The 12,374-nt window shown below is 48.7% G+C and overlaps 1 protein-coding gene across 1 annotated transcript in view; it reads left to right on the top strand.

Moving 5' to 3' along the window:
* Positions 1-12,374, top strand: part of ADAMTS9 (ADAM metallopeptidase with thrombospondin type 1 motif 9) — a gene marked incomplete at its 5' end in the record, with an annotated part of 174,170 nt that overhangs the window by 147,763 nt on the left and 14,033 nt on the right. Inside the window, 6 exons of the mRNA XM_082662846.1 lie at positions 3,186-3,380; positions 4,809-4,941; positions 5,153-5,247; positions 5,363-5,457; positions 5,550-5,683; positions 7,801-7,892. Coding sequence (XP_082518972.1) covers positions 3,186-3,380; positions 4,809-4,941; positions 5,153-5,247; positions 5,363-5,457; positions 5,550-5,683; positions 7,801-7,892 — 744 coding nt within the window. The remainder of the gene's footprint in view (positions 1-3,185; positions 3,381-4,808; positions 4,942-5,152; positions 5,248-5,362; positions 5,458-5,549; positions 5,684-7,800; positions 7,893-12,374) is intronic.

Here is a 12,374-nt window from a genome sequence, read left to right as displayed (position 1 = left end):
AAAGGTGCTTTGCTATTGCTGGCATCTCGTTAGAGTTCAACAGGGCAGCGATTTCACGTTTTAATGGGATGAATATTTGCATTTAGATGATGTGTTTGTTGGGTGTTGAATTGTTTCTGCACTAAAACTGTTCCTAAAGCCTTGTCTAACTATGTCTCCCCATCCTTCACTCTACCCCAGTGAATTTGCCTTCCCCTCCCCACCTCCTGCGGGACATTTGGCGCTGTCTGGAGACATTTTTGGTTGTCACAGCCGGGGGAGGTAGGCTGCTACTGGCATCTGGTGGGTAGAGACCAGGGGTGCTGCTAAACCTTCTACAGTGTACGGGACAGCACCACAACAGAGAGCTATTGAGCCCAAATGTCAGGGGTGCTGAGGGTGAGAAGCTCTGCTCTATACCAGCCCTACCTGTTCTTAGTATGTTCTCAAAGAAAGGAGGGGAGATGTGGTCTCGATCATTAGAAATAGATTTGCTCTTGCCCATCCAGGAACATGGGAAGTGCAGATGAGTGTTCAAAATAGTTCTTGACTTTGGGTTTGACGCACACGTTCCAACCCATTCAGGTACCAAGGCGGGTGGAGGGAGGTGTGTCCGGGGGGCTCCTGTCTTCTGTTCAGTTCACCCCTCCCAGTGCCTTGAAAGGCATGGTCCCTAACTTCTGGTTCTCTGGGTTGCTGTACAAGGCCATCCCCGGACTCTCAGGAAGGGAGAGCCTTCCTTTCTGGCCTCTCTCCCTGCTCAGGCCTCTGTCCCTGAGACCATTCACCTGTCTGCCTCCTGGGGGCCTCTTCTTCCTGGTTTCTGGCTTGGTTCTCGGTCACTCATCTTGCTGGAGTTCGTGTGCCTGTCACACTGCCAAGGTTGACATGCTCATCTTAGCTGGATTGGGTGTGTTGTCATTACACTGAAAGAGTTTTGGTCTCTTTCTGAGACTTGCGTAATGTTCCTCCTGTGGCTTTACCATAACCTTAATATTAACCCCCAAAAGAAGAGATAGGGAGAAATTTTTTTTAAAAAGCCTTCCAGACATCTGCAAATTTTCAGGTGTACCATGAGTTGAAAAATCTGCAAGCTATAGGCAAAGATGAGAGGGATGGAGACAGGACTTTGTACAGATACCAGGATCATGGGAAGGGACTCTGCAAGGGGGAGTGATGCCCAAGGAACTGGACCAGAATTCCCTCTAGAAAAGCTTTTAGTAAAATGCCAAAGCCACAGCAGGATTTGCCTTCTGTCTGGGGCCTCCATCACCTGCAGAGTTCTGTGTGCTCCCTATTGGAGAAGAAGACTCCATCAGCCCTGGCCCATGTGTGCATTTCCCTGGTTGGGCCCGACGTGTATCGCTAGCGCAAGAAGCCCACATTCCTATTGTTTCATTTTGCTTTATGGTTATTTTCAAGTTAGAAAAGTAATCTGCACTCATCATGAAACATGCACATGGCACCAAGGCGTGGAGAGTCAACCATAAGACCTTCCCCTCCTCCCTCCCCTCCCCAGCGATGAGAGCCTCTTAACTCAACAGCTCTGGCCTGAAATGGATTAAGGAAGCCAGAGGCACTCAACATTTTCAGGATGCTCTTAACAGCTACTGAAGGGTTCTTTTCAGAGCTCTGGAGGCCTCTGAATAAAACCTGACCGTATTTGGGGCTCATTTCCATCTGTCAACACCTGTCTCCCACTGCGTCCCCCACATAAATGGGCACTGGGCTGCTTTTGCTTGTGGCTGGTAAGGGGAAAGGGTCTTAGCACTTGCCTTCTCAGAAGTACAGCCTTGTTTAAGTTAGTCCACACTGAGGTCAGGGCGTGCAAGCACTGAGTTAGATACTCTAAGATACCCACAGCTTGGACAGACAGCATTTATTAGCCATCTATCCATGCGTGAAACACCTCAGACTAGCCCTGCGCTCCCCTGGCCTGGCATCAGCTGCATCTTTGGGCATTTGAACAGCGGCAGCCGGAGAAGGAAGAAACGAACGCAGAGTATTTGCATGTCTTAAGCCAGCTGGAAAGCAAAGCCCAAGGATGCTCTGCATGCCTGTGGCTGGGCCAGTTCCCTGCTCACTCTAGGACCGCGTCAAGGGGAGCCTTCCCCCTGGAAAAGTTACAGGGGCGGCAAGCCACGTGGCTTAAAGCGACAGCGTAGGAGACACCAGGAAAAAGAGACACTGGTTTTAATAGCAAGTGAAAACGTGCAGAAGCTATGGTCCCTCACCCCAGAAAAAGCAAAACACACCACATGCTGCACACTGTTTCCAGGGTTCATCTGCCCCCACCCAAAGAACCTTTGATCTTGAGAATCCTGAAACTACCTTAATTTTATGTTGCATTTTCACAGGGAGTGGCCAGTTATTTGGTGACTTGGCCCAAAAATATCATCAAAATAATTTGTTGGTTAATTCAGTTTTCTTTTAAAAGTATTATGTAAAATACTTAGCTGAGGAGGCCGAACGTAATCTAAAATCTTATTAATAACCAGTTAGATGTCCCATCACAGAAGGAGCTGGGACACCAGTAAAATACCTTTTTCTTTCTCCTTTTCTGTATCATCTGGGTATTTTTAAATGCCGTATAATTACGGCAGAAGGTCTAAATGACTGCATGATTTAGAGAGAGCCGGGCTGGGGGGAGGGAAGCAGAAAGGTAACATTTAAGTCACAGTATATAGCCAGGGAGAGAGAAGAAAGAAGGAAATTAAGTGGAGGGCGGATGGGAAAGCAGACCATCAAGTAGGGAAGGAAGGTTGTCCCAGAGTCCCGGGAGAGCCTGGATTTCACACACAGGTGGTCTCTGGCGCTCTCTCCAGCCCACTTGGTCGCTTCTCTGATGCGGTCATTGTAGGTTTGGAAAGGCGTGATTTGGCCGCCAGTACGTAGGGCTCTGGACACTGTAAGTGGACCCGGTGACAGCTGGAGCACCTCCCCCAGCCCCGTCTCCCCGTGAAATCCAGAGCGGGGGCTTGAGGCACCCCCCGCCCGCAGCGGGGGCCCGAAGGTGTAGTGGCAGCCCTGGATCCCAGAAGGCTCCTGTAGGGCTGCAGGTCCCCCGCGGCCCGTAAGAAGCTAATAAAGTGAGAGCTCTCTGCCCCATTGTCCCGAGGTCAGTGTTCACCGTGGAGGTCAGGGGCCTATTGTGGCTGCCCCCAGGCCCCGCTCCAACCTCTGCTCTCTACCCGCTCTCTTCCCAGTGCTCAGTGACCTGTGGAAAGGGCTACAAACAAAGGCTTGTCTCCTGTAGCGAGATTTACACCGGGAAGGAGAATTATGAGTACAGCTATCAAACCACCATCAACTGCCCAGGCGCACAGCCACCCAGCGTCCAGCCCTGCTACCTGCGGGAGTGCCCTGTCTCTGCCACCTGGAGAGTTGGCAACTGGGGGAGCGTAAGTAGACGATTGAGTGATGAAATCGGAAAGCTTTTGGATCTCAAACCCCGACTTAAACATGTCCTGCCTGAGCTGTCCTTCCAGGAGAGCCCCGGGTGAGAAACAGGAGTTAGTATCTTGAAATGGGCTGAAGGGGGAAGGGGGCTTCTCTGCTTGTTGGGCCGTTTGGCCTGGTTAGAGGGGGACAGGGGCGGGGAGGCCAGACAGCCTCCGTCTGATTCCTGGTTCTGCTTTTCCCAACTGAACGACCTGCGATAAGGGGCCAAGCGTTCGTGTCTGTTCGCTCCCCTGCAGAATGGGGTGTTTGTGAAGCTGAAATGCGTTCATGCGTTAAAAAGCACGTGGGCTATAATGGCAACTTTTTAAGTTCCATATATTTTACCACAGTTTAAAATTAAACAGCACCCAGAACTCTTGTCTGTCACTGAAAAAGGGTTACAGAGTTGTTCGTTGTGGGTTCTGTGGCTAAGAATTCTGTAAGCACTAGTGCTTCTTCATCGGAAATTCCTGGTTGCATTGGGGTTACAGCGAGTAAGAATATCTGATATTGGGAATGGCCTTGAAAATTGCCCCAGCCCCCTGGCTCCTGACTGTGAGGCTTTCACTGATGCAAAGTGATGATCGGGCAAAAGTGTGGGACCAGTTGAAAGGGGCTAAGGTTTAAATTCTGGCTCCACCATGACCGTGAACAAATTTCCTAACATTTGAGCCTCAATCTCCCCTCTGTAAAAATAGAAAAATGCCAGTACTATCTCATAGGGTTATTGTGAGGCTCAGATGAGGAAATTATGTTATCTATATATATTTCATAGGTATGACTACATATGTAGGTATGGATGTGCATACGTATAGACATGTATATATGAGACTTAGCACAGGGCTTCCCTGGTGGCTCCGTGGTTAGGAATATGCCTGCCAGTGCAGGGGACACGGGTTCGAGCCCTGGTCCAGGGGGATCCCACATGCTGCGGAGCAACTAAGCCCGTGAGCCACAGCTACTGAGCCTGCGTTCTAGAGCCTGTGAGCCACAACTACCGAGCCCGTGAGCCGCAACTACTGAGCCCACGAGCCACACCTACTGAAGTCCGTGCTCCTAGAGCCCGTGCTCCGCAACAAGAGAAGCCACCGCAATGAGAAGTCCGTGCACCGCAACGAAGAGTAGCCCCCGCTCGCCACAACTAGGGAAAGCCCCTGCACAGCAACAGAGACCCAACACAGCCAAAAATAAATAAGTAAAATAAATAAATTTATTAAAAAAAAATCTTAGCAGAGACTGGCCCATAGGAAGTGCCCTACATGTGTCAGATATTTGTTTCCAGCAACACGGGGTTCCTGTGCAAGCCTCCAGGCTCTGAGTTCCACACCACGAGAAGCCCATATCTCCAGGTTCCGCAGCCACAGCTCTGACCCTGCTCTGCCTTATAGTGTTCCGTGTCCTGTGGCGTCGGAGTGATGCAGAGATCTGTGCAGTGTCTCACCAACGAGGACCAGCCCAGCCACTTATGCCCTGATGAGTTGAAGCCGGAAGAAAGAAAAACCTGCCACAATATCTATAACTGTAAGTTGGCCCACTGAAGCCGTCCTTCTGGAGCTTGAAGAACAGGTTTCATTGTTGTGCTTGCCTGCCTTTTTCAGAAATATAGAACTTATTGTTAAGAAATTGGCCCCCTTGCAGACAGACATGAGCATGCATAACATAACTGCTTCCGTCGGCGGCCACTGCACATCCTGGAGAATCACAGCCCGTTTTCGCGGTCTGTGTTTTCCAGGCGAGTTGCCCCAGAACTGCAAGGAAGTAAAAAGGCTGAAAGGTGCCGGTGAAGATGGGGAATATTTCCTGATCGTCACGGGAAAGCTCCTGAAGGTACGCGTCGGAGCTCAGTCGTTATTTCTAGCCTGGTTTCAGAGCCAGCGGCCCTGGCCCTCATGGTCCCGTTTCTGAGCCACCCCTTGCAGGTTATTTCTGGTCTGTCTTTCAGGTCTTCTGTGCAGGGATGCACTCTGACCGCCCCAAGGAGTACATGACACTGGTCCACGGTGACTCTGAGAATTTTTCTGAGGTTTACGGGCACAGGTAGGAGAGCTCAGGCTCAGAAGATCCCGGATGCCTGGAGATCCCTGGAAGGACCTCCCCATCCTTACTGGGATGTTCTCTCTGTAATGTAGGTTGCACAACCCAACCGAATGTCCCTACAACGGGAGCCGACGTGATGACTGTCAGTGTCGGAAAGACTACACGGCGGCTGGGTTTTCCAGCTTCCAGAAGATCAGAATAGACCTGACCACCATGCAGATCATCAGTAAGTTCCATGGGACGTCCTGGGGGATGTGTCCATGGGTCTCTGCATTCAGACAACAAAAACATCCTGCACAGGGGCTGGGCCGAGGCCTGGAGGATGTGAAGAGGAACTTAGGGTCCAGTGATGACAATCCCAGTCTGAGCTGCCAGAGGGGGGGATTTTGCACCCTTGGATCACTGCTGTCCCCGCAGTGCCTGGGAAGTGCTGAGCACAGGGGCGGTGCTGCATCAGATTTGCGACGAATGAATGAATGGAGGAGACGGAGGCACATGAAAGGGCACCATCGCCGTGGGGGAGTCAGGGCAGCATCCCCCAAAATATGACATTGAAATTGAGACCTTAAGGCCAAACGGGAGTGAGCCAGGTGGGCAAAGCAAGCACGGTAGCCAAATTGTTTTTTAAGATTTATTTATTATTTATTTATTTTTATTTTATTTTTTGGTTGCGTCTGGTCTTAGTAGCGGCACATATGCTCTTCGTTGTGGCGCACGGGCTTCTTTCTGGTTGTGGCGTGCAGTTTTTCTCTTCTCTAGTTGTGGCGTACAGGCTCCAGGGCATGTGGGCTCTGTAGTCTGCAGGACGTGGGCTCTAGTTGAGGCGTGTGAGCTCAGTAGTTGGGCTGTGCGGGCTTAATTGCCCCGCGGCATAGGGGATCTTAGTTCCCTGACCAGGGGTCGAACCTGCATCCCCTGCATTGGACGGCAGATTCTTTACCACTGGACCACCAGGGAAGTCCTGGTAGCAGAGCTTTCGAAGGGAGAAGAAGTTTTAAGGTAGCAGATGCAAACTCCAAAGCTATGACATTCATGTAGCAACATTCACCCCACCCTGGGCTTCCACTAGCAGTGTACATATGCACACACACACACAAACATGCACATGGGCGTAAAACTAATTTTCTCTGATTGTCGATTTACAGAAGAAAAACGGAGGACAGAATTACCATTTTTTAAACTAGCCCGAGCGTGGACTGATGTCATACTCCAGCCAACACTGCATTTTTGTTAAGGATGTTAATCACAGGAGTGGTTAAAGACAGCTCAAATATCCAAACACGTTCCCTCGAGTAGTGGAGAAACAAATAATGAATAATTAATTTTTCTTCATTAACATGTTCCCATAACCTTGCCTTGCTTTCCTCTGCAGGTAGATTAAATCTGATTTGTCCCAAGATATTTTTAATTGCCTTCAGCCAGACTGATGAGGGCTAAGGGCAGAATCTGCAGTTTCCCACTTACTCAGGGCTTCTGCGTGCTCAGGTGGGCAGGGCTTCTGCCCTTGGAAGTTGGGGGACTCAGCTTTCCCTCCCACGAACCTGCAGAAAGATTAAGGCCTTCTCTTGCTGTTCCTGAAAGGCAAAGCAGAAAGGTTTAAAAAGCTGCCTCTGGTCTCTAGTTCCCACCAGATTTTGTAGGATTCTCAGTGTGCCACCTCCTGATACGCCTTCCCCATTCTCAGAGCTATTCTCGGGAGCCACCAGAGGGTTAAAAACGCGAGCACTGTTTTTATTGGCTTTTTTAAAAAAACTTTTTTAAAAAGTTAGCCCCACACTTAAGAAACTGCCGTTAATACTTTCAAGATGTGAGTTCTAATTGCTCCCCATTCTGGTGGTAATAGTGCCTGGGCCACGGGAGGACAGATGAGCCTCGGGGAATAACTGCTGAGTAGCTGGAAATGCCTTGCTGGCTTATTCCCCGCCCCGTCCTGCAGCCCTGCAGCCTCAGCGGCTGCTTCTACAGGAGATTCACAGTCATCCAATTACACTACATTTAGGCGAGGTGATTCACATATTTATTTATATAGGAATCAATTCCAAAGTCATCTTAAGCCCCCCTTTTGGCTTCCATACTATGAAGAGACAGAAAGCGCTGGTAAAACCCAGAGAAGGAAGCTCTCAGACCCACAGATACAGTGAGGGGAGAGCAAGTGTACATCTGGATCCGTTTGCTCACTAATCATACTTTGGTTTGTTTTCTTTTTTCCTCTCCCATTTCCTCTTATGATTTCTCTAACTCTTCTTCCCTTCTGTCTCCTTGTTAATATCCTGGCCCTTCCCTTTCTCTTTCTCATACTCTCACCTCTCTGCTCCCTGTAACCCTTTCTCCAAAACCCCACAGCCACTGACTTACAGTTTGCCAGGACACGCGAAGGACATCCCGTCCCTTTTGCCACCGCCGGGGACTGCTACAGCGCCGCCAAGTGCCCTCAGGTACGAGTCGGGAGCTCTCCAGCCCCCACCCAGGGATTCACATACCCCCACCCCCGTGACTGCATCTGGTTCTGCAGATGTAATTAGAACAGCGGCTCTGGAAGGCACTTTGGCCACCTGTATCAAGGGCCTCACAGATGCTCACAGCCCCCAACCCAGTCACTCCGCTACTCAGGGTGTTTCCTAAGAAAATGATCCCAGCCAGGGGCCAAACTTCTGCGTTCAGCAAAATGCATCTGTGATCATGGTAAACGTTTAGAAACCAATTAGATATCACATGGCAAGGGCTTGGTTAAACACAGGACGATGTTAAAACAATGAATATTATGCAGTGACATGTGGGTAAATGTTTAATAACTGGCTCTCCAAGGGAAGAGGCCGGGGCGGGGGGGAAAGCAATGCTTTGCAGCATTTGCCCATTTCTGTGGTGTAAATTTTCTGCCTGACTGGTTACAAGGCATCAATATCGTGTCACGAAATGGAGGGTTTGGGGAGAGATGCACACAGTTGTCTCTCAAAAGCCAGTGCAAGTGGGTTCCAACACCCCGACTGTCAGCCATTAAAGATTCTGAATATTGCATGAGACAGAAAAACTGTCCCTCCTGTTTCAGATGTGTAAATGCGCCGTGTTTAGACCAAGACGTGCAGAGTTGTCTCCTGAATGCGCTTTCCCCCAGAGCAGCTGCAGGCAGTCTTACCCGTTCTAGAGTTGCACACGTTTTTGCCCCTTTAGAGGTGTAGCAGGTTTTGACTTGCCTTTCGGAACAGGCTGTGATAATCCTCCTGGACTCATTTTGCAAAGCAGGCATCAGTCTTTGCCAGAAGCTTCTGCGAGGAGAAGGTAGGACAGACATAATGAATTAGGTGGTTCTGGACAGGAGAACGTGGCCCCAGTCTTTCCGTTGATTTACACGAGGTCTTTACAAAGCTGTTGTCAGACTCTGTGACAAGAGTTTGCCACGTCGCTGTGGGCCTTCACGGATTTTAGGAACTGGGACTGGGTGATGTTCAGAATCCCAGGCACTGTCTCCCCAGGGTGCCTTTACACATGGCCACAGAGACCATCCAAAGACAAACACATCTGAATTTTCTTTTAACAACGTGTTTTCTCAGCCCCGAGCTTTAGAAAGTATTGCTAAACATTTTAGAGAAGTGAAAAGGAAGCACTCAGGGGAGAAAGAAAATAAACAAAGGACAGAATGTTAAAAGGGGCCTTTTCTCCATTACCCAGGAATTGAAAACTTTTGAAGTGCGGTTTCTTTAGAGCACTGGAGACTTCAAACACCCCATTCGTATGGGTTGCATTTAACAGCTTATAGATTGGCCAGTCCTGCCTTTTTCAAATGCCTCAGGATTTTCTTGTTTCGATATGTGCATCTTTGGGGAAACTTCAGTAAATGCGAGGTAATTTGCATTCAGTTATTTTAATAACTCAGAGACAAATGAACTGATTGATTTGCTAAATCCTGACACTAAAGCAGTTGCTAAGTGAGAAAACCAAAGCCAGTGAGAGGTTAAGTTGTATTTTTTCCAGCCCATTCTTCAAACCATATCGGATACTTCTAGAATTCACTTCCTCAGAAGTGTACCGAGTACCAGCTATATTGATGAAAGATGGGAGTTTTTCGTAACACTTTTCCAGGGAAAAGTCTGCAGAAAGCATGACTGTGCAAGCTATTTTAGAGCCCTGCTTGTCCTTTGGTCTGTGACTGCAGAGAAATGAAAGCAGAGGGATGCTCTGTTTGACAGTCTGCTTCTTCTTCCTCCGCATCCATTGCTGTTGCTTTGGGGAGGGCCCCAGGAGCTGTCAACTCAAGATGCACCCAGAACGTATTTTGTTATCCTGATCACAGTGGATGCAGCATTGTCGTTACTGATGCTGGTGTTAATAGCGTTCATTGAGTGTTTACTACACTTGAGACACTGTGCTCAGCCTTGGTAAATCAGCGTAGCATTTAATCATCCACAGCAGCCTATGAGATTGCCCCCTTTTGACCGATGAAGAAACTGAGGTGTAGAGACATCGGGTAACTTACCCAAACCCGCACTAGTGCTCAGTAGAGGCCGGATTTGATCCTAAGTGTGTCTGAGTTCCAACCCATGATGGTAGACACGCCTGGCTGATCCTGTGTCCAGACAAGACTTTTGCAGCATTCACCCTTGTCCAACAGAGAACAGAACCTCTGTTTGTCAGAGGTATTATACATCTTTGGCTAACTTTTCTGGATCATCGAGTGTATGCATGTCTGAATTACCTTTACTCTTTAAAATCAGCAACAGAGATAGTAGCTAAAGCTCTCGTGCCCTTTAGACCCTGAAGATAAGGCCTTTAGGGGTAGAGATATCCCAGACTGGAGCTAGAAAGGACGGTAGGTCTTGACTCCTCTGGTGACACTCAACTTTTAGAGTGCTAATTGTCAACTAGGACGCTGGCTGAAAATGCAAATCCCTGAACCTGAAAAGGCCAGGAAGAGAATAAGGACAAAAACTCTTGCTTATCACTCACTCTGAAAGGGCAGATCTAGCTAGCAAGTAGTCTGCTTGGCTACGTGCTCAGACACTGGACACCCAGATCAGCCAGGGGCATCCTCAGGCTAGAAGCCTGGACCTTCTAAGGACTTTGACGTCAAAGCAGATCAAGTCTGCCTTCTGCGATGCAGGCAGAACAGGCAGTCTTTGTGGGAAACAGGATAGGGAAGGAGAGATAAGGGCATCCTTGGCAGCAACGAGGTCTGGGCATTTGTGATTGGTGTGGACGCCCTCCTCAGGGCAGGAATGATAGTAAGATAAGAAAATGGCCGGGTGGGCTAACACAGCATGTAGAAGCCCGTGTCTGAGGAGGCTGGGCAAGGAGGCTGAGCCTCCGGTGTAGCCACGGTCATGGATACCTGCGTACTGAAGCCACTCAGCATAACAACCACTAACATCTGTGTAGTACTGTCATAAAACACGTTCCAAAAAATATTTTTAAAATTTCACCTGCTCTCTGCCAGGTAATAAGCTAGGTATGTTATACCTTCTACTCTTATTCACAGATTATGTCTTATTAACCCATTTTACAGATGGGCTCAGGAGAGGTAAGCCTGAGGTCACACTAAAGGTAGAAGAGTCAGGATTCTAGGATAATTTCATCCCCCAGACCACAGCACGATTGATGTTTTGGGCTGGATAATTCTCTGTTGTGTGAGATCATGCTGTGCATTGTAGGATATTTAACAGTATCTCTGGGCCTGTCTGCACTAGCTGCTAGTGACATACACACACTAGCTGTGACGTAACAACCAAAAATGTCTCCAGAGACTGCCAGATTTCTCCTGGGAGCAAAGTTGCCCTCTGATAAGATCCACTGACTTAGACCAAACTAAATCCTCCCATCACCTCTGTGAATAGGAATCCTGTTTGTCCCCAGGGTACAGATGTGGAATTTCAGGCTCCTAAAGAGTTCATAAACTCTGTTTAGCAAGTATTTATGGAACCGACATGGAGAGGAAACCTCCAAGTTGCACCTAATCCCGGAAGTCTTCGTGGAAGAGCTAGGATGTAATATTTAGTTAAGACTGTAAATATCAAGTACCTAGTCACATGTTACAAACCATAACTGATATAAATAAAGCAATAGCAAGTCCCCCCCCCTCAATAAGCTCACCGTTATATTAGAGAGAGAAAACTAACCCTTACAAAACAATTAGAAAATGCAGGGCTGGTATCAATATTTTTGAGTATCTACTAGGTACCAGGCGTTCACTCCACGGCTAATTTCATTTAGTCCCTCACTACACTACTCTGAAGGAGGCACTCGTATTACCTTCCATTTTACAGATGGACAAACTGAGGTTCTTACAGGGTAATAATATGTTCAGGTGAAAAAGCTGAATTTACGCTTAGCTCTGATTGGATGTGAGTCTCCACCTTGATGCTCTCCTTGATTTATTAAAGACCGTTTTGACGAAGAACCGGATGGTAAGGCTCAGAGAGGAAGCCTTCACCCACGTCTGCAGAGAAAGAACATTTTTAACTCCGAAACTGTTCATGGTGGAGTAGGAAACCTCAAGAATCTATTTTAGATGCCTTTGTGGAGTCATTTTTGCGAGAGAAAGACACAGAGACAAGTGGAGAAAGCAAGAGAGATTCTCTGCTGCAGCGTCTCCTTGGAAATAAAAAGGCAAACACCCGAGGCCACGTTTGGAAAGGAATCCCAGAGCGGGGCTGGGAGGTCTAGGTTCCCTGGGCCTGGTGGCGGTGGCGGGTCCCCTGCGGTCCAGAGCAGGCCGCGCGCGCCCTCTGCTGGCAACTCCAGAGAACGCGCCTCTGCTTTGAAGTCCCGTCCCGCTGTGCTTAGGACTCGGCGTGCTCAGCGCCGCGGGGAGCTGAAACCCAAGGAAGCTCTGGCAGCGAGATCTTGTTAGAAAAATTACACTGTGGCATTTTGTTCCTGAAGGAATCTGATAATTGTAAGCAACATCAGGATTGCTGAGTTAGGGA

Source organism: Grampus griseus (genome assembly GCF_964374135.1).
Source record: "Grampus griseus genome assembly, chromosome: 10".
NCBI classification, from domain to species: Eukaryota; Metazoa; Chordata; class Mammalia; order Artiodactyla; family Delphinidae; genus Grampus; species Grampus griseus.
The sequence above is the reverse complement of the archived record's forward strand: the minus strand, read 5'-3'. Positions and strand labels throughout refer to the sequence as shown.